Here is a 23,328-nt window from a genome sequence, read left to right on the forward strand (position 1 = left end):
TACGATCCCTGCCTCCCGGCAACGGAGGAGGCAGAAGTAGGTGTAGCCCCTATCTATCAGTTCACCTATCAGTTTTCCCATTCACCACCACACCCCCGTCTCATCCTACTTAAACACCTGTCCTTCCCTACCTCGTTGCTCAGTATTGGTTTTCCCTTTCGAGCTTCCTGGTTGCGCTTCTTCTACTCTGTGTTCGTCTTGGCTTTCGGTTTGCGGTTTTCCCCTTTGGACTTCGGCTTTTCGGATCTCGGCTTGGATTGGTTACTTTCGCTCTGTTTTGGATTACTGGCTACCCCTGGATTCTCGGATTGCTCTACGGACTACGACCTCGGATCTCGCTTCGGCTTCGGTACTCGTTCCCCTTCGGATTTCTGGCTTCCCCTGGACACTCGGCTCGTTCCTACGATTACGGTTTGCTTTCGGATTACGACTTGGTTTTGTTTGCTCCTGCAAGTGGGTTCACTCACTGGTTCGGTCCCTATTACCGAACTTATAACAGAATACTGAGCCATTTAACATGGACCCAGCGGAGCAAGAGGAGATTCGCTCGGCTTTGGATCAGCACGGACAAGCCTTACTCCAGCTCCAGGCTTCTGTCCAACAGATCTCTGCGCACCTGTCTGCAATGCCGCCCGTCGGCAATCGAGGAAGCAACGCTGGAGCTGCCGCTTCGGCTCCGCCCCCGCCAGCTCCTACACCTGCTCCTCGGCCTCTTCCACTAATTCCACCTGACAGGTTTGACGGCAACCCTACGAAATGTCGGGGCTTCTTAGCACAGTGTACGCTGGTTCTCAGGCTTCACCCGGAGACTTTTTTTTCTCCTCAGGACAAGATCGCCTTCATAGTTTCACGGCTAACCGGCCGCGCTTTGGAATGGGCTATTGCTCTGTTGGATCGCAGGGCTCCTGAAATTCAGGATTATGATTTTTTTTTTAGAAAAATTTAAGGGGGTTTTTTGTCGTCCCATAGTTGGCCAAGACTCTGCCTTCCGCCTCTCCTCCATCCACCAAGGGCGTCGGTCTGTACATGATTATGCTATTGATTTTCAAGTAGCAGCAGCAGAGACTCACTGGGACGATGAGGTTCTTATTTTTTTTTTCCGTCAAGGACTCAGTGAAGAAATTAAGGACCATCTGGTAAATATGCCGCCATTGGGCAATACCTTGGAGGAAGTTATTTCACAGGTACTGCAATTAGAACTCAGAATTCGTCATAGGAGCACTGAGAGATCTCGGTCCCCTATACTAGAGGCTCCTCGGATATTATCTTTCAGATCTGCCGATTCAGAACAACCTTTGGAAATAGCCCGCACCCGGGTAACCCCTGAAGAACGTGAGAGGCGCCAAAGAGAGGGTCGCTGCCTGTACTGTGGGAAATTTGGACACTTTAAAGTGGCCTGCCCTGCTGCTTACTCATCTTTGAAGTGCCGCCCACCTTCTCAGAATCCTAAGGTGCGTGAGAATACTCAATTCCCTCACCTTTCCTCAGGATTTTTTATTTTTTCTACAGTATTCTGGGGTAATGAAAGGAGACCTCTTCTTGCTTTTATAGACTCAGGGGCGGCGGGTAACTTTATAGACGCCGCCGTCGCTCGAGCTTGGAAACTACCCTTGACCCTGGTGTCTACCCCTCTTCGTGTCCAGTCTATTGATGGCTCCCCCGTATCTCCAGGACTTATTAGGTGGCAAACGGAAATTATAAGCCTGCAGATAGGCGCCACCCATGTGGAAGACATCTGGTTTTATCTCCTTGAGACCCCAACACATCCTCTGGTGCTAGGCTTTCCTTGGCTACAGCAGCATGACCCACACATTTCTTGGTCCCGTAAAGAGATAGTAGCTTGGGGACCCAGATGTGTTAGAAAATGCTGTCGCCTACCAGTGAAGATTGCACTCATGGCGACGTCCCCTTCAGGGGTTCCTACCATACCCCCTCAATACTCTGATCTACAAGAAGCCTTTAATGAGCAGGAGGCCTTGGCCCTCCCCCCTCATTGACCTTACGATTGTGCCATTGACCTTTTGCCTGGTACTATCCCTCCCAAAGGTCGTATTTTTTCACTCTCCAATTCTGAGTCTGAGGCCCTGAAAGGCTATATACAAGATTCTCTGAAGGCTGGGCTTATACGTCCATCCACTTCACCAGCGTGTGCCAGTTTTTTTTTTGTGGAGAAGAAGGATGGTGGGCTCCGTCCCTGCATTGACTATCGTGGCCTCAATGAGATCACCATCAAGAATCGGTACCCCTTGCCTCTAATTCCAGCAGCTCTTGAGTCTGTGCATGGAGCCAAGATCTTTACAAAACTGGATTTACGAGGGGCCTATAACCTAATCCGCATTCGGGAGGGGGATGAATGGAAGACGGCGTTTATGACGACCCATGGACATTACGAATATTTGGTCATGCCCTTTGGTTTGGTTAATGCTCCAGCAGTGTTTCAATCTTTTATTAATGACATTTTTCGGGATCTCCTACAAAGATTTGTCTTGGTTTATCTAGATGACATATTAATTTTTTCTGACTCCTTCCAGGATCATGTTCTCCATGTCAGAGAAGTACTCTCCCGGCTCATTCAGAATAAGCTATATGTCAAACTAGAGAAGTGTACCTTCCATGCTTCGAGGATTCACTTTTTAGGGTACGTCATCTCGCCGGAGGGGGTGGAAATGGATTCGAGTAAAGTCTCGGCGATTACTGATTGGCCCACTCCCAAGAATCTAAAACACATTCAACGATTTCTCGGCTTTGCTAACTTTTACAGGAAGTTTATTCGAAATTTCAGCTCGGTGGTCACTCCCATAACCTCTTTGACCCGTAAAGGACCTAAACAAGGCAAATGGACCCCTCAAGCCGAAGAAGCATTTCAGCGTCTGAAACACCTGTTCACTACAGCCCCCATCCTAAAACACCCTGATCCAACTTTGCCCTTTGTGGTCGAAGTAGATGCTTCTGGCCATGGTGTGGGTGCTGTTCTCTCCCAACGTCATGGAGAAAAACAGATTCTTCATCCCTGTGCCTTCTTCTCTAAGAAGCTATCACCTGCCCAAATGAACTACGACGTCGGTAACCGTGAGCTCTTGGCCATTAAGCTGGCATTGGAGGAATGGAGGCACTGGTTAGAGGGTGCTCATCACCCTTTTTTAATTTACACTGATCATAAAAACCTGGAGTATCTGCAGTCGGCCAAACGTCTTTGTCCTCGCCAGGCTAGGTGGTCCCTTTTTTTTTCCAGATTTAATTTCTTGATCACCTACACTCCAGGTTCCAAGAACATCAAGGCAGACGCCCTTTCACGGATCCACGACCCCCCTGAGGCTGAATTGATTCCAGAACCCATCATCCCGTCTGGTAAGTTCCTGGCAGCTGTAAGATGGGACATTGAGGTAATTGTTCGACAAGCCTTGGTAGGACAGACGGTACCTCCTCAGTGCCCCCAGGACAAGTTATTTGTCTCTAATTCTGTCAGATCGGCAGTTTTACAATGGGGACACGACTCCCGCTTCGCCGGACACCCTGGATTCCACCGTACCTTGGATTTCATCTCCAGACACTTCTGGTGGCCAACCATGGCCAAGGATGTCAAGGAATATGTCCAGGCCTGCTCTATCTGCTCCCAAACGAAGTCTTCCCGGATGAGGGCAGCGGGCCTTCTTCAACCCCTACCCATCCCGGACCGTCCTTGGACCCACCTCTCAGTAGATTTTATTACTGACCTTCCACCCAGCCATGGACACACGACTATTATGGTGGTGGTAGACCGTTTTTCCAAATCTGCCCATTTTATTCCCCTACCATCCTTACCGACAGCTCGAGAACTAGCAGAATTGTTTGTACAACATATCTTCCGACTGCATGGCATCCCTAAGGAAATTGTTTCCGATAGGGTCCCCCAGTTTGTCTCCTGATTTTGGAGGGCCTTCTGTAAGTCACTGGGCGCCTCAGTCTCACTTACCTCAGCTTATCACCCTCAGGCCAACGGTCAGACTGAACGAATGAATCAGGAACTGCTGACCTATTTACGGACTTATATCTCCTCTACCCATGGCAATTGGGTGTCCTTGCTCCCATGGGCAGAGTATGCACACAATTCTTTGTATACCACAGCTACCGGCATGTCTCCCTTTAAGTGTGCTTTAGGTTATCAGCCTCCTCTTATCCCTGACTCCCACCCCAACACAGAGGTACCTTCGGTTCAGGACTACATCTCTAACCTGAAGACCTTCTGGAGGAAGGCCAAAGCCACCCTTCTTCGCACCTCAGCTCAGCGGAAGAAGGTGACTGATCGGCGCCGTCGTATCCCACCCAGACTTCGACGCGGTCAGTTTGTTTGGCTATCTACTCGTAACCTTCCTCTTAAGCAACCTTCTGGCAAGCTTGCTCCCAGGTACATTGGTCCTTTTCGTGTCCTCGCCCAGATCACCCCTGTGACTTACCGACTGGCCTTGCCTCCTACCCTTCGGATCCACCCCACTTTCCATGTTTCCCTCCTTAAACCCTTTCACAGATCCACCCTGTCTAAACCGCAAAAAAAAACCCCACTGCCTCGAATAATTGATGGACTCCCTGCTTACACGGTCAATAAAATCCTGGATTCCCGATGGTCTCGTGGATCCCTACAATATCTCGTCGATTGGGAAGGCTACGGTCCGGAGGAGCGCTCATGGGTCTCGGAGAAGGATATTCTGGACCCCAACCTCATCCAAGACTTCCACCTTAACTTCCCGGATCGTCCCGTTAGGGCGTCAGGAGCCGCCCGTAGAGGGGGGGGTAATGTTACGATCCCTGCCTCCCGGCAACGGAGGAGGCAGAAGTAGGTGTAGCCCCTATCTATCAGTTCACCTATCAGTTTTCCCATTCACCACCACACCCCCGTCTCATCCTACTTAAACACCTGTCCTTCCCTACCTCGTTGCTCAGTATTGGTTTTCCCTTTCGAGCTTCCTGGTTGCGCTTCTTCTACTCTGTGTTCGTCTTGGCTTTCGGTTTGCGGTTTTCCCCTTTGGACTTCGGCTTTTCGGATCTCGGCTTGGATTGGTTACTTTCGCTCTGTTTTGGATTACTGGCTACCCCTGGATTCTCGGATTGCTCTACGGACTACGACCTCGGATCTCGCTTCGGCTTCGGTACTCGTTCCCCTTCGGATTTCTGGCTTCCCCTGGACACTCGGCTCGTTCCTACGATTACGGTTTGCTTTCGGATTACGACTTGGTTTTGTTTGCTCCTGCAAGTGGGTTCACTCACTGGTTCGGTCCCTATTACCGAACTTATAACATTTATCTCATTAAGACAGCATGGTTTTCAACAAGGTGCTGGTTAAAAAAAACATGCTTGGGATAACTTTGATTTCAAAGCAACCTGATTTTATTGTCAACTTTACAGCCAATAACTTAAAACCTTAAGATTAACTTTAAACCTGAAGCTATTAGTACTTCTAAACTAATCCGAGTACATTTCTTGTACTCCTCAAGGGATGAACACAGCTGTTTTGTCTTATCTACATTATCTTCTACAACTGGTTATCATCTTTCTAACTAGGACTTTGAGGTTATGTAATAAATGGCCCTTTTTATTTAAAGAAATCTATTGCTTATTGTCATTCAGCCACAGACTTCATGGTATGTTATCCTTTCAATAGTATTCTTGGCTACTTTGTAAACAATGACTCTGACACCATGAGTTTCATGTTATGTTGAATTAGGGACAGCAACAATTATTGCTACTGTCTCACAGATCTTGGGTCCTGCATTCAGGTGCAGTGTTTCTTCATATGTTTTTAAAAACTGCAGCAAGAAAACGATACTGTATTTTGCAAAGTGACAATGTGGAATAAGAAATAATTTATTATTACTTATGTGCCATTCTGCATATACTGTAAGAAGCCAGAACAGTGGTGAGATTAGAGATGTGCATTCCTGTTTAACAATGGACTGGGTTTTTCATTTCACCATGTTGCCAGTTGTTCTGAGCAAACATAAAGTCAACTATGAAGAGAAAGTCATGGGTTTTTGAGTGTGGCCTGTGTAAGGCTTTCTGACATCATGTAAAGTTCCTATGACATTTTAGATCAGTACCTAGGCTAAGCAGAGGTGCTTAAAAAAGAAAGATTAACATATTTTCAAAACAGGAAAATACTCATCAAAGTATTATGCTATTACGTAATTAATGATACAAATCACTGGTAACCTCATTCAAGAAGTTTCAAGACTTTATTTGTCCAATACTTCCAAGTCTATTACAAGAGTTATTATCTCTGAAAGGAATTAAAAAAAACAATGTAAAAATATATTTAAAAAAAATTAGAATTGATAATTTCCCAAAGAGATTTAACTCAAATAGGCCTTAACAGAGACCCCCAAATCATCCATTTTCTAACTACTTTATCCAATACAGGATCAAGGGGAAGCTGTAACCTATCCTGGCATGCAGCGGGTACATGGTATGATACACCCTGACACAAAAATACATACACACACCAGAGCCAAATTTCCTGAACCAGGGCACCCAGCGAAAAGCCATGCAAACATGGGGAGAGCATAAAAACTCTACGCAGATAGCATCCCAGAATTTAACCCAGGGCCCCAGCACAGCAAGGCAGCAATGCTAATCACTACTCCACCTTACTGCCTTCTACAAAAGAAACAAATGGAAATAAAATCTGAAATTTGCCTTCTGTTAGATATTTGACACTTTTTAAAATAAAATAGTAGAACTCCTTTCTCACTAGGGAGCTGATCACTACGGCCTTCACTTACTAAAATTGGCAATGTTTTACTATCCAAAATGAGATTATCATCATTACAAGGCCTAACTGGTAGAGGGAAAAATAAATAGAAATAAAATTACCAATTTACCAATGAAGAAATTCATATAATCTACAGGTGACAGAGGTGGAGTGGAAAAATTAACAAGTACATACAGTAAAAGGAATGAAGACCATTCTAGTTCGGTTACTAGTAACTAATCTGGGGATTTCAGATGCTCATTTTCTGAAAAACGTTAGGGTTATCAGATTGGACAACATGACTGGGTTAACTTGTTCAAGACTTCCACAAACCTTATAAAAAGTGCCTAACGATAACACCCTTGTCACGATGCGTAGTTTAGGACCCTGTGTGGGGCAGGAATGAGAGAGAATGCTTGTTCCGTAACCGAAGTCCAAATCGTAAAGCAGTACTGTAGTCAGGATGGAGGGCCATGATCCGTTATCCAGAGGGCTGAGTCCGAAAATAAAATACGATCGGTGAGACGGGTCCGTGGTCGGTGGGAAGGCAGTATTCGTTAACCAAGTGTCGGGAGAGATTTCCAAGTCCAATTCGTAAGGCATGTCCGTAGTCGTTGGGAAGGCAGTATTCGTTATCCAATAGGTCGCGAGACAAGCAGGCAGCGAAAGGGTTAGCTCAGGTAAGCGAAACTCAATAGTGAGCATGGAGAGGTGAGGTGGAAAGGTTTAAGTAGAACAAAAGGGGAACAGTGGTTGGATAATAGGTTAATTGGACTTGCAATGCTGTGGCAAGTATGTGGATGCATGAAAACTCTGACAACCCTATACCACTCCACTAAATATTCTGCACATTAAAAGTTATGTGCCAGATCTTTTACTGGTTCAGTTTTCTACACAGACATCTACAATGTCTGTCAATTTGCCTATTGGGGAATATGCAAACTTGAAGAGGTCACTCACTATACAATCAATGCTGTAAATGATGATAATTTATGTTAAATATGGCATACAGTACATCTAAGTTCCTAATCATGTGTCAGTGGTAGTTCATTAATTACACCACAGAACGTGGGGCATTTCCCCATTATCTACACTGGCTTTAATATCCATTATCTAATTTTCAATCCAAAGGCATGTATTAATTTGGATGCCTACACCCTGCAATTAGAGAAAAAGTTGTGAAAAGTCTCCTAAAAAATTCAATATACATCACATCATATGCTCTGTGTTTAACAATTACCACAGTTGCTTGTTCAAGAAACTCCAACACGTTAGTGAAGAAAGACCTTCCTTTACATAATGACTATGTCCTAGAATCCTACTGCTACACAGATGCTCATTTAGTTTAATCCTAATGATCACTTTCATAACCTGAAATTTAATAGAAATAAAATGTACTGTTCTGTAATTACTCGGTTCAGTTGTGTTGCCCTTTTTACAGATGAGCGCTACAGAAGTAATTTTCCAGTCAATGCATATTACCGCTGTTGCAATTGACTATTGGAAGACATTTATTAACAGTCAATGAATAACATCTAGTTTATTTAAATACAATTGGCAAAGAACCACCAGGCCCTGGAGATGTGTGCATCTTAAGTGGTTCTAATATCTGCTCTTATGCTCATGTATTTTCTATGCTAATTCTGTTTAATGTAGAACTTTCTTTCCTCAGCCTGAATCATGTTGTTGATTTCTTCTTTAGTAAACACCTGAGTAAAAGAATAATTTAATATATCATTCATTTCCCTTTCATTGTCTGAAAGTTGTCAATTTCTATTTCTGATTAAATTTACTTTATCCTTAACTGTTCTATTGCTGTCATAATACAGGAAATAAAGTTATTTATTTTAGTCTTCATTGAAATATTAATTTCCCTCTCCTTTCATCTTTCTAACATCCATTTTAACCTGTGTGTTCTTTAACTGAATCCTATTCTTTTCAATCCTTTTATAAAGTGCAATCAATCATTTTACAGTGCATTACTTCACTAATTGATCAATTAAACCATTTGGGCTACTGCTTCCTTGCCTTAGATTTACATACTCTTGTGATGAATTCAATCTGGACTTCTAGCAGACTATTTCTAAACCATTATTATCCTTTTTCATTCCTATCTTTTCCCATTTTATTTCTCTTAAGCTCTGTCTCATTCCTTCGTAGTTTGCTTTTCTGAAATTGTAAACCTTTCATTTCCACATACTGGATGATGCTATTGCTAAGCCACTAAAGCCTTTTAATGCCTTAAAGAAATAGTATAAGGTTCTCCATAAGAAATAAAATTGCATGTGTCTACACAAAAAAATATATTTTGGCTCTCACCTGTCTCCCTAAAAGCAAAGTTATTATCTGTGGCTCACATGACAACTAGGTATAAAGCAAGATAATGAGAAGATAGCAAACCCAGACAGGTCCACAGCATAAATCACTGAACTGTTACCAACCTCTGTTAACTGGAGTGTAACTGGGACCCCAAAAAAGAGAAAATACTATATGGTTTAGGATGCAATCTTCTTGCTTACATACAAAACATATAATTCAACTCTACACTGCAAATGCCTTGTTTTTACAATAACACCTATAAACTCAGTCCTGTTAATGGAATAAGTATTTGAAGCATTCAATAAGCAGAAGTAGAATTATAAAATTATAATAAATAGTAGTGAGTTAAGTGGAATCTACATATTGTATAGTCAGCTGTTCTTTTACTAGACTGACACAAGAATGACCTTATGTACCATTCCAGAGCTAGAATATAAATTATAATAATTACACTGAACAAAATTAATCAAGTGTCTAATTTTGGAAGTAGTTTTCTAAATGCAACGGAGTAAGCTTTAATTGTTTTTCCTATGACTTACTGTATCTCAGAAAGTAAGAATAATTTGTTCATAAAACAAAATCTAACTAAAAAGGCTTTTATGACATGGCAAGTTAATAGTGCGGTTATTCTCCTCTTACGGTGTTGTGGTTCAATGCATAAGAAGAGTTACAAATGAGAGGAGGCAATTCTATCAAATCTATCTTGTTAGATTGCCAGTAGCTACATAATCACAGAATCTCATCTCTGGGCATCGGATTCAACAAAGTCGATGGGTAGCTTGTTTAAGAACCCCACACACTTTTGTGTAAAAAATGTCACTTGCCCATAGTTTTAAATGCAATTTACATTTCAGTGTAGTTTCTACTTGTCTCCTATGATTTATGTTTCACTGTTGATTCTGAAGAGGTCCATTGGAATGACATTGTCAAAGGCTTTGAATATTCTGAATGGTTGTATCCATTTTTTTGTCTGTTCAAGACTAAAAGGTCCAGTTCTTTTAGCCTGTCAGTGTAGTACATTCATTTAAGCTTCAGAATGTAACCATCTGCTCTTCTCTGAACTGATTCCAGAGCAACAATATATTTTTGTAACATGATGATCATAACTGTGCACAGTATACTAAATAATATCTTACAAGAGCACTGTAAAATTCTGACATAACATCATTTGACTTTAATTGTACATTTACCTATATAACCTAACATCGTTTACCTTTCATTTCTCACAACTTTTCTAGAATTTACAAAATGATTTGTTAACATAAACACATATAAATAACACAAACTCTGACACTTTACATGAGTACAGTAGCTTCCGCAAGGTCAGATTCCTGTTGTGTATCTATGGTTTATGTTTTTGCTAGCTGAATGTAATATTGTGCACCTGTCTACAATAAACATCAGCTGTCATATGTTTGCGTTGTTCTGAATTCTATCTTAATACAGAGCCCTGTGGTACTCCACTAATCATGTCACCCTAATTGGAGCATTCTCCCTTAATCTGTCCTCTCTATTGTTCTACCCATTGACTAGTTCTCAGTCAAAACACTGCTTGCAATCAGATAATTTTTTTTTTGAAGAACATCAAACCAGAACGCTTAAAGAAAAGAATATCTGCATTACTTCAAACAACCTCACCATGTACAGGCATTTTCTTTTTAAATTAATAAGCAAATCAGCTTACTCCCACTACCTGAGCTATACGATCTTCAGGATAAAGTCCTCTTAAGGACACTCCAGCCCTTCCTCATTTACCTGATCGCCTGCACCTGCCTCTTGTTCCAGTCTCCCCATTAAAAGTCAGACGCTCCCATTATTCCAGGCTCAGCTTTGGAAGATGGACACCCGGAAGCCCGCCTACCAGCGAGTCCAGGAGGGGCTCGACGGCATAGGCTTCATCACGACGTCCTGACCATCTGGGTCCGGGGCTTGGAGCACCTGGCCCTGTTACACTTTTTTATTCCCCCGACCCTTAGTCGGACAGGCAAGGCATGAAACCATTGCGCTTTGCAGTTGTGACCCCAGGATAGGTTAAGATCTCTGTTTTCTCATAGTTTTGTCATTTCTTGTAGTCACTGTCTTGCTTCATAATGTGCATTTTGGGCTTAGGAATGTAACCAGCAGTTCAGTCTACTGTCCAGGAGTCCAGCCTTCCATTTCTATAGTTGTCTCAAACATAAACAAAGAGGCCTCCACATCCTTAGTAGTCTTCATGTTCTGGATGGTTTATTGAGAAGCCCTAAATGTTTCTGTATATCCCTCCAGTGCTTGAGTCAGGGAGTTGGTCTTGTTTGAGAGTCTGAGTTGAAAAGGTAGGTCTTATTTAACTACAATTCTTTAAACAAGGAACAACAGCAATAGACACAGTGCATACACCATGCTACATTTCAATTTATAGGCTCAAGGGGGACCAATACCTGATTTCAAATGTGAAAATATCTGGTCAAGGAATTATGTAGATCCAAATACTTAGAGTGGTAAATACTCCATGTTCAAACAGTCAAATTTCACAGGCAGGGACTTTCAAAATACTGTGATAGAGGCCCTGTGATCTGTCTTAGTAGCTTCAAGTGTGTGTCTTAGATTCCTAAATTTTTAGGTTCATAGGTCATTCAATAAGCTGCATTTCAAAATCCTTCACACCCATCCATTGAAACACTGTCCAATATATTTCACTGGTATCAAGAGTTCTCAGAAAGGAAAACATTAAGCTAAATTATTGGAAATGCTGAAATCTACAAGTAAATTACTGTGCAGTAGTTCTTTAAGATGTTAGAAATAATATAAAATGAAGGCATTAGTGCTTCCCTTGCAATGCCTTCCGTTTCAAAATCACCCATAACAGTTTTGTCTGCACCCTGCAGACGGAGGTTGAATTCATTCAGATGCGTGGTGATGTTATCTATAAACATTAGTTGTGCAACCCATTTATCATTATCCAGGTCACAGTAGTTTTGACATTTTTCTGACAAAAAAATCTTGATTGAATCAAGACAGTCCACAAAGCATGCCAAAATGTTCCCATAGCCTGGCCAACAAATTTTGCTGTAAAACGGAATGTCCTTGTATGCACTGTAGATCTCCTCATGCAGGGCTTGAAACTGCCTGTGCAACAAGGCAGATCGAGCAACATTAAACTTCACCACTATTGTCATCATATTGTTAAGCTCAGAACCGGTAATCTTGGCACAAATATTTTCTAAATGAATTATACAATTCACAAAATTTACTGTATGTGACCAATGTGATCTGCAAAGATATTTACATATCCCTTCCTCAATTCCTCAGATATAACAGAAAATATTTTACAATGTCAATTTCCTCAAACATTTTAACAAATCTCCAACTGTTGTTGTGCTATGCATGGATTTTAGGCAGCTCTTCTTAAATTCTGTGTGAGTCACCATATAATGCAAGACCACAGAGTGTGTACAAAAAAGACATAATCTTTTAAAAATTGTGATCAGGGGTATGTATCGCAAGCTTTTCCATGAAAATTATGGGTTGCCCCTGCTAAAAGTAATGCAATAGTAAACCAATGTAAATCATTTTTCTTTTTATGTCAAAGAGCTTTCATTGGGTAACAGTTTAGAGTTTGACAAAAGCAGTTCAGCATATTTTTAGCATTGTTTTTCTTTTCAACTTATTTGCTCTGAGTTCTGAGTACTATATTGTCATTGCACATACCAATCAAAATATTTTTGTGTGCTACTCGAAATTGCACACATGCTGTAATACCTAACCTCTGCCCTATCATAGTAATGATAATATTTGTAGTTCTCAGCTAATGCCTCTAACTTGGCACTTCAAGTACCATGAAGCTGTGAGGCCATTGAGGATCAACTGACAGTTTCACTGGGTTAACAGATCACAAGTGTTTTCCATTATCCATGGAGTTTGTGTATAAAACTTTATTGTTATATATACAGTAAAGTTTATGTAAAGGATTATTTGATAAAAGCATTATGAAAGTGAAGTTTCATAGTATAAAGGGAAAGAGGAAAATAAATCCTTGAGTGAAGCACTGTTGTTGCTAAAACTGTGTTGGTTTTTAGGCCACTGAATGGTATACAGCAGGGGTGCCCAACCTTTTTTAATGTAAGATCTACTTTTTCATTTGCCAGTCCAGCGTGATCTACCAGTGTGAATTTGAAGCCCTGATATAGAAAAAAACAGACTGTGTACAATAACAATACCCATCAGTAAAATGACAGCAAATAATGTCAGCAGTCTCGGCAAATGCTTTTTTATTACTTCTCGATCCCTGAATTACTTTTTGTGTTTAGCCAGGACATGGCTCACATCGAATGATGCGATGATTCCCGCTTTCCCTCTTGTATTAGAACTCGTGAAAACTGACTGCTGCTAGTTGAGATTTAAATTTTTCCACTTTTCTTTTCCGTAACTCACTTTTAGCGGGAAAGTCCACATCATATGTTTTATGTTCTGAAATGTTGTTCTATATTTCCCTTTTACGCTTAGCTAGCATTGCTGATTTGAATGCGAAATTACAAAAAAAATAATCATTCTGTTTCAGTCTGTTTCACTCCACTATGCACTGTAGTGAATGTGGGGTTTGTGCGGCAATAACCAAGAGAACGTTCTTAGGTAGCACACACAACACTATTTACGGAGCTCCTGTAGCCTTTTTTTCAGTGTCAGCCAGCACTCAGGGAAGAGACTTTTACAACCCATTCGACAAGGGTTAAATACACACAAGGGCAATAAAATGTATGACATTACATGCACAGATCTGAATGAATTTTTAGACTATCAAAAAACGTAGTCAAATAGCCCATCTACTTTTTGCCAAACATTCTTGTGATCGACTGGCAGTCCATCGCGATCGACTGGTTGGGCACCCCTGGTATACGGTATAAACTTCGGAATAGAAAAGTTACTCTGCTTGCACGCTAGAAGATAAATTTACCCACCCCACCCCCAGGGTGTCACATCACTTACCCAAGAAAAGGTTGACTCTATGATCATAATCCCTGGGTCATGTTACTAGTTGACTGTAACTGGGATTCCTGGGATTTCCCGAGATCACAAATCACCAAAGACATGGTGGGATTTGTCACCCTAGGTTCTCTTGCTTCTCTTGGCACTCACTCCTTGGAGGCATGCAGTGCTTTCAGTGATGGATGCACTTCACTACCATTCAGCTCTGAAATTCCAACATGGGGCTGTATTGCCTATGATATGTTAGAAAACAAACTGTTCGAAGGTCGGTAGGTCAGAGTCAAAACTACCTATTCCAAATTGGGAGTGTATAACAAAAATAATTGTCATTTCTAAAATAGAAATTACATGTCAACATGAAATGTACTAGAAAGACAAATGATACCTACAGTACATAAAGTTCTAAAATCTTGGCAAAGGAATCTAACCAAAGGACTAATTAAAATCCAGCTAGAAATTCATCAATGTGATTGCTAAATACTAAAAGTTCAACTTCCTTTATTAAAATCTACAATCATACTGTAAAAGGAATTGATTAGATATTATATGTATAACCAGTCTTGATTTCTGAAAAGTGAAAAGCATCATCATTGCTTGAGAACTGGAACTTTACATTCATTGTTTAAATGATATATCAAAAGTATGGAAGTATGCAGTTTAAGAACTATGACATCATTCAGGAATATTTCAGTATTGTTTTTTGTAAATGATCACATACCGGTACGTTTTTGGACTTTGGGAGAAAACCCACCAACAAAAAAAGACAAGTAGTACAAACTCCACACAGCATCCAGGTCCAGAATTGAACACAGGGCCCTGGTGCTTTGAGGCAGCAAATCTAACCACTGTGCCACCATGCCACCTACAAGCAGGTATCAAGCAATGTAATGTCAGGATTGTTTAGTATTTCACTGTCAACTCAGAACAGAAAGAGAAGAATTTAAATGATGGCAAGAGGGCAGGAGTTTGCAACACATATGATCTATATGTCGACTGTACAACCACTCAGTACTAGACAGCACTAAACAGAAGCTGCAATGTCACTCTGTGGCCTAGCTAGAAACTTGATATCTCCCAGCATATGCAAGAGGACTCAACTTTAAATTCAGGCATAGGCTTTGAACAGAAAGGCAACACAAAAACAACAGTTATTTTTCTGTTGGTGTTCTTACATTAACTCATTCAGATCCTTCCTCTTTGCAAAACCGGCAGTAATAGAGTTGAGATGGGCTATTTAAGGACACTGACATTACCTGTTTTCCACAATACTAAAAGAAAGCTAAAGTCCTGTGCATCACCTTTTACACAATCAATCATACTGTAGCGCTGCAATGCATATACAGTAATGTATTCCACTGGTCCACTTCTTTTGTTGTGGTCATGTAGCTTTATAGCAGTTTACATTCATTGTTTCTAAAATGCAATGCTGCTTCATAGTACATTCATTGAAACGCATTGGAATTTAGAAGAACAGAACACAGCCTCTATTTTAGAAAATTAACATTGAAAATGTTTTACAACCTTGTATTGGCATTTTTAAAAGTAAAAATCATAAAACATTTAATGGAAATTATTCCTCACCTATTGTATATTAACTAATGTTTAAATACCTATGCCACAACTTGTTGCCTACCTATTTCCTAGCATGAAATATTTTCAAATTGTGTAAAGTAACAGGAAACAGGAAGGAAACAATGAATAACTGCAGAAATATCTGCAATATAAACAAGACTGAAGTATACACTCCCTTCCTTTCCATTAATTTTGTTTCCCGAACATCATTTTCTGCAATATGAGCAACAGCTTTTCATAATCAACTAAAATTTAAAGGTAAACATAAATAATAATAACACTGTAACAGTGCAAGCTCTCCTATAAATCCTGGAATGCTGACATATTATAATTAATTTTTCATTTTTACAATGAAATTTTTCTAATGCTACCAATAGTCTTGTGTGGAAGATGCAAAAACTGAACCAGGTAATTTATTAGGCTAAGGTTACACAGCCTGGATCCAATACAATCTTATAATAAGGTCTGTACCTGGTGAACTAATGACCTGCATGTACTGTGCAATTGGAAAAGAAACAGTCAAGACTAAGTTATATTCTACAGCTGGGCTTGTTTAGAATGTACAGCCTAGAAACCCAGTTGTTTGAAAAAGCTAGATGAGAGAAAAAAACACTGCCGACATTTATGTAAAACAAATATCTCTTTTTGACCGAATAGAGACATAAGTTGTGTATTTTTAAGCTATTTTTGGCAAAAAAGCTGTTATCTTGTTTGGTTAAAAAAGATTTTGTAAGTCTGGATATTTTATTTAATATTACTGTATACAGTACAGTAAATGACCCCTTTTTTAACAATTATCAACTCATCTGATATTTAGATTAAATAAAGAATTTACATTTTAATTAGATTAAAGTCACAACAATTTAGACCTATTCTCAATCTGAAAGGCATCCCACTCTCATTGTTAAGTATGAAGCAGTCCAGTGGATAGACTGCTAATACTGTATTTTTTGGGATTTTTAATACCTGCATCAAGTCCGCTCACTATATTTAAGACTAAAGGGAATATGACCTTCCATTAACAAGTACAGTAAGTAGTTTTCCTCATAAAACTCCCTACACTTGAAATATACAATGGATACATTTTATTTACTCTCTTACTACTGATGTTCACAAAGAGAACAGCTTGTTTGTGTCCCGTAAGACTTCTGTTTGTGTTTATTCTTACATTCCTAATATTGTATATTAAAATACATAAGAAGTGCAATTAATTTAACACATTTTCAAAAACAACAATTTTAAATTACAGCATATAACTACTATAAGTCAGTTCAGAAATGTAAGCTAACTTTAAAAAAGTCTGCAAAGTCTGTTCAAGATGATTTTCCTGGTCATTTCTGTGAAATATCACTTATGTGACAGACTAAATATCACAAAATTAGTAAAGCAATTTTACAGCTCAAGTTATACTGCCATTAACATGCTGCTTATGTAGAAAACTCACTGGCAGAACCCTAGACAGGAAACTAAACTAATCATTTATTTCACATGAATTCTAGATTTTACAAACTGACATTGTCTCTTTGTATAATGACACAAAATCACTAGATTCATTTCCCATAAGCACTTAACACCTTTTTCATTTCAGGTACATTATAAATCAAGGTGAAACATTTAATAATTTAATAATGGAATAATTTAGAAACCTTTAACTTGATATTTCATTTTCAGTGTTATTTCTATAGCAAGACCTTAAATTGATCTCACTGAAACTTCAAAATATTTACATTGAATATCATAAGTATCTTTTTATATCATTTTTTTACCACATACAATGACATTTTATTAAACATTACAGTGGTAAAGCATCATTACACTGATTAACAACTGCAATCACCAGAGGATCTACTGTTAAAGTTGTAGGCTATTAGCATGTATGACCACTGCAGGAAGCAATACAAAATGTACATCTGTAAATCATGCTTCACCAGGTCACAGATGCTGTCTTACAGAATTCTTTCCTATTCTCCTCATACAGCCTAGTCATGCATGTACCTTTTCAGGCCATGTGTCTTTTAACTGGCCTTTGAGATGCCAAAGAAATGTCACATGTCTCACTAAATTCAAGTGTGGTGAGCATCCATTGCATATCTGTCACATTCTCATTTTACAGGAAAAAAAAATGTTGCTTCTCAAACTGAATGCGGACACGTATTTTCCTGCTGGAATGCTGGCACGTCAGAATGAGCCAGCGGGAAGTGAAGCAAGAAAGCTCCGAGAATTTGATCAATTCTGTGCTGTGGAATCAGGCTGTCATCAGTCATGACAATCGGAGCCTTTCAGCAACTGGAAATTCCTGCAGAGACCATCACAAATGGACCTCCCTATTAATCTTGGCCAGGTGTTGTGATTTGTGGTCCCCCAGATCATGGCCTATTATTGACATACATACTGCCAACAGCCATCCTGCAATTCACAACTGGCAATTCACTGAAGCTCAGCAGGTGTAAGCCTGGTCAGTACCTGGATGGGAGACCTAAAATTGCTACTGGAAGATGTGTTAGTGGGGCCAGTAGGGGGCGCTCACCCTGTGGTATCTGTGGGTCCTAATGTCCCACTATGGTGATGGGGACACTATAGTGTAAAAAGTCACTGTCCTTCGGATGAGACATAAAACCGAGGTCCTTACTCTCTGTGGTCATTAAAAATCCCAGGGCATTTCTCAAGAAGAGTAGGGATGTTCCCATTGGCCTTTACCATTCATGGTCTCCTGATAATCACCAGCTATGCATGGGCTTCCTCACTCTGTTTCTCCTCCCCACTGATAACTGATGTATTATTATACTGTTTTTTTTCTTTTACATCTTGCCACCTGAGAAAAAGCTGACAATAGGCGACAGTGTACACAATTAATCCAGTCTCCAACATACCTATGGCACAGAGGAAGTGTGCTTTTACTAAACAGAGCTTATTGGTTCCCATTCTGTGTTTTCCTTTCTTGATTTGCACAACAGGTGACATTCAACAGGTTAAATCTCATCTGTGTCTCTCTTGCTAATGAGAACATTTGGTATTTGCGCAGCTATGTCACTCTCATGCATCACTGAATGATCAATTAATCAAAATGTCACCAAAATTATTTAAGCAATATCCTTGTAAACATTACTTTAAAAAATTGATTGAAAGTTTTTTTTATCCTCATTACATTAAATTAAATTTCACTGGACTTGTACCAAATATGACATTGACAACAACACACTAGTGCCTTGGGGTCACCTTCCAAGGAAAAACAAACCAGTTTTCATCCCGTTTCAGTACTGACCCCTTGTTCTGTTCGTTGCACTATTGTATATAGTATGGTGTAGTTTTAATATGGTACATTTAACCTAATCCAAGAATGACCTAAATAAATTATATTCATATTTCAGCTAAAATTGTTTCAAGTGTTTTCACTGCTGACAGACTCTTTTCAACAAACAGGCCGAGTAAATCTGGCTATTCAGACATACGTTTTCCTGCTCCTTTTTAATCTCACTTTGCCAGTATCCATCAAGCAAGCATCCCCCACGAACAGCTTGGAACAAGAGTAGGAGGTTAATGCTGTAATCTCATTTAAAGGCTCTCCAGCAAGCCAGAAAGGAAAAAAAAAACAGTACATATTTTATTTTGCTCTGTTATTGCAAAATTAAAGCTTTTGACAGTAAACAAAGAAAAGCCCTAGTTTGTTAAACCTTTAATATTCACCCTAAACTTTAATGAAAAGATAGATGATTATTAAAATATAATAGTGTTTAGTTCAATACAGAAAAACATTGTCACAGAAATTTAAGGATGTAACCAAGTAAAAAAATAATAATACTAGATGTTGTACAAATTCTAGTAAAAATAAGAATTAGTAAATACAACATACTGTAGATTTTGGACCCTTTCCTGAAATTAAATTTCATGGAAGCACAAAAAAGTACACTAAAAAGTAGTGTACAACCTTTCACCAATTAGCATGGTTTTAATTTCTCATGGTCATATCTAGACATACATTAACATTGTGATAACTTGTGATAACTTGGCATGGCATGTCACCGTGAACCAGGCTCTTTAACTAGAGTAAGAAGTGGAAACAGTTTCAGGAAAGTCTTTCTCTATGAACTTGTCTTTCTATAAGCACTGTCTGTATGCCGAGGTTTAGGATATTACCAAAACCCCCAGAAATAAACTCTAGCTACACATGCCCACTACCTAATAGGTTACCTGACTAAGATTTTGTTTTCCTCCAAAGATCACTATGGCATCCCCCAGATCTATTATCTCTCAAGTCTCCTTTTCTTAGTGTCTTTAACTAAGGCAAAAATCCAATGCCTACAAGCAAAAACATCTAGAACTCTGCTTGCCACACCCTTTCATACTCTGAAAGGCAGTCTACCAACAGATAGATCATCACACTTGACCACAGATCATCACACAGGAAATATGCTCATCATGTTTCCCCTTGCCTGATGGGAAAGGTAGAGTCCTAATGGTAACAAGGCAAAGGAAAGTATAATATACAGTACAGCCGACAATATTACAGTACAATAAGTGGAAGTGTCTCTTGCCTCAGTACATACCTCTTCTATAACCTCACTGCACATTCTCCAACAATGTGTGTTATGATTCATATTGAATCATGGGTAGCTCAAATTTATGAGGAATACTGTGTAGAAAATAACAAGAGGAAGTAAATTTTGCTATCTGATTAATATCTGCTTAACAAAAAGACAATATTACAAAAATCAGAATCTTCAGAAACTTTACTTAAGGCTAATAGAATATGTACTGTAGTTGTTTCTGTCACAGAATATATATTGGATTAAGGATTAAGGATTAAGTTGGCAGTTTTGTACGGAATCATTTATTAAAAACTATATCCTGTGAAAACAGACAAAGGCCATTTACTAGCTTTATTGTTCTAAATGAGATATTGTTTTATTATTCAATCACAGGCCTCAAATAGTAAGCCTTGGAAGCAACACTCGAAAAATATATTTAATTACATTGCTAATAAATTGGTTTTATTGCATTCAAAGTAGGCCTGGACTAAACCTAACAAAAATAAAATGACGCACCTGTCTCAATTAAGCACTGATGGCCCATGAAGTTTCTACTCTCTCTAGGCTTTTTTATTGTATATTAACATTAGGAACATTAGGAATTAGGAAAACTAATTGATTTCAAAGAACTAATATCTCACCATGATTTAATTTTCATTGTGGTAGAAGGCAGATTACAGTGGTCAATAAAATGTAGTTTTTTTTGTTCTTACCACCATTATAGAATTGATGGTAATTAAGCAGCAATCAGTAATCTTATTAAGTAGTATTAATTTAGTAATACCTATAAATCTATAAATCCTATTGTGCTAAAAATCATTTTCACCATACTGTATATGCACCCTGAATTTTTTTGTCATGACCTTTAACAGAAAGTGTGTATCAGCAATACATCCAAGCCTTACTTACTGTACATACAAACCATGAAAAGCAACCTCTGCAGGAATTATCTACAGCCTGAAACATTAAACAATGATCATACTGCAAGAAACCACTTGCAACTATAACCATGATGCCATCTTTGAGTATGTCAGATTATAGGTGGAAATTTACCCCCCAGAGGGTACTACAGTTTGTGTGACAGCCTTACCTTGTTCTGATCCGTCCAGTACAGGAAGTATCCCTGTGGATCCACTCTTAAAGTCACAGGAGTCACAGCTGTTGAGTCCTGCCAACATAAATGGAAAATTCGTATGAAATTCATGCCAAACTTGTTCTGGCCCTGAAAGTCCATTAACATATTTGAGCAGCAAAGGGGCAGCAAAACCATACGTGAAAACTACAGAAAGATAAACAAAAACTTACAATCCCCCTAAAATATTACTTTTTAACTAAGGAAGGCTTCTCAGTGGAAGGCTTCAATCACTCTCAGTTCAATGTAGAATCATTTATGAAATTATTCTCTTCCTAGGTTTTGAGCAAGAGACCATTATTAAACTGTACAAAGAGAACATGAACTTTCCTTAATGTCTGTAGGGTCAAACGGATAATTTTTTAACTTGCCAAATACTGTTGAAAATAATTGTCATCATCCTGTGTTTTACAGTACTGTATATGCTTAAGAACAGGAAATGGCATTGTAAACTTAATAAAGAAACTATTCATCATTGAATATCCTCATCTTGAAAAGCAAGCCTAGGGAAATCCTTACTGTGGTTTAAAAAACTGTTGATAGTTTTCAATATGTATTTTATACTTAAATTCTATTTAAATTTGTGAACTATATTATAGGTAAAAAAAAAATATTTTGGAATGGAAATGACCAAAAAAGGGGGACTATCCATTAAGAAAAAGATCTCTGGTTCAGGAAAATGCAGATCAATTTTACTTTATACAGCAGCCTTCTAGTAATTTAACTATTCCAACAGTAATTGTTTATCTTGTTCCGGTGCATTAAACTAGACAGCCCTTAAAATTGCATATCTTGGCTTATCATGTTGTCTTTTTGAGAATAAATAAGAAAAATAAATTGCCCCAAAACACAGTGTTCAGTGATGACAAATTTTAAATACTACAGGAAGTTATGTAATTATACTATACTGTAAGTCACCCAAGGTCAGTTCTTCAGATGATACCAACTTTTTGAAAGGTAAATCCAAGATGTAACTCACAAATATATAAAAATTAGAGACTATTAGGAGTGTATTCTGTGGGTTCCACGGGGTGAGCTTTACAATTCAGAAGTGGTTGATTCAAATGTGGCTTCATTTCACTGGAATTGAGATTCCCTAAGCAGTGATGCTTATGGTGCTGGAGAAGACTGTTACGGATACCATGGACAGCAAGGGTCACCAATAAAGAGGTTCTGGAGCGCATCAAGCCAGAAATTTCGCTTGAGGGAAAGATCACCAGACTCCGGCTCACTTATTTTGGTCACGTGATGCGATCAGATTCATTGGAGAAAGCAATGATGCTTGGAATGGTCAGTGGAACAAGAAGACAAGGCAGCCAAAGAACGCGGTGGCTCGACGCCATCAAAACGGACACTGGCTTAGGTATAGAACATCTGAAAGGGAAAGTCCAAGACCGGAAAGCGTGGTGAGAGATGGCCTATAGAATCGCCGAGAGTCGGATCCGACTGACCGGATAACATCATCATCATCAAGCAGTGATAGGGTTGGACAAGCAGCACCAGGATGTGGTGATCTTGACTCAGCGGCGGTTGGGTTAGTTAGTCCTGCAATGGCAAAACATGTGGCTTGCACACACCCTTGAGTTGCAGTGTTATTGACGAGAGCGGCCGGCTACCCTGCCTCCAGTGCTCCAGCCTTCTCTCTGGTGCCGTGAGCTCACAGTGTGAATAAGAGGCTGATGGTCTGAAATGTTCACATGCTGGAGGTGTTTGTATAGTCTCCATCTTCCCAGCGCAAGTGAGAGCCAAAGCTGTAGTGAACTTGCAATTTCACAATGTGGATGGGGATTGACAAGTTTAAGTTTCCATTACAAAAGTATTTTTTTTTGTTATTGGCCCTTTTCCGCTTCTATATCTTTGTGACATGAGCAGGAATGTTTTCAGATGTTAGATGTATGAAATATTACATAAGTGTTTCAGTGATTCATGGTGGCTTTTAATTAATTCTGTGTGAAGATGCAATATTTAGACTGTCTGAACTACATGTACTTTTTCCACATGCATCAGGTATTGATTGCTTGCTATTTTTAACTTTGAAAGGGGGTGAGTGAAATATGCCTACCACAACATTGTTGTATAAAAAAGTATCTTAGCTA

The 23,328-nt window shown here is 39.3% G+C and overlaps 1 protein-coding gene across 1 annotated transcript in view; it reads right to left on the reverse strand.

The window, feature by feature from the left end:
• Positions 1–23,328, reverse strand: part of plcb1 (phospholipase C beta 1) — a 366,687-nt gene that overhangs the window by 337,577 nt on the left and 5,782 nt on the right. Inside the window, exon 2 of the mRNA XM_088933143.1 lies at positions 21,191–21,268. Within this exon, the coding sequence (XP_088789269.1) occupies positions 21,191–21,268 (78 nt within the window). The remainder of the gene's footprint in view (positions 1–21,190; positions 21,269–23,328) is intronic.

This window comes from Atractosteus spatula, chromosome 2 (genome assembly GCF_055471065.1).
Source record: "Atractosteus spatula isolate fAtrSpa1 chromosome 2, fAtrSpa1.hap1, whole genome shotgun sequence".
In the NCBI taxonomy this organism is placed as follows: Eukaryota; Metazoa; Chordata; class Actinopteri; order Semionotiformes; family Lepisosteidae; genus Atractosteus; species Atractosteus spatula.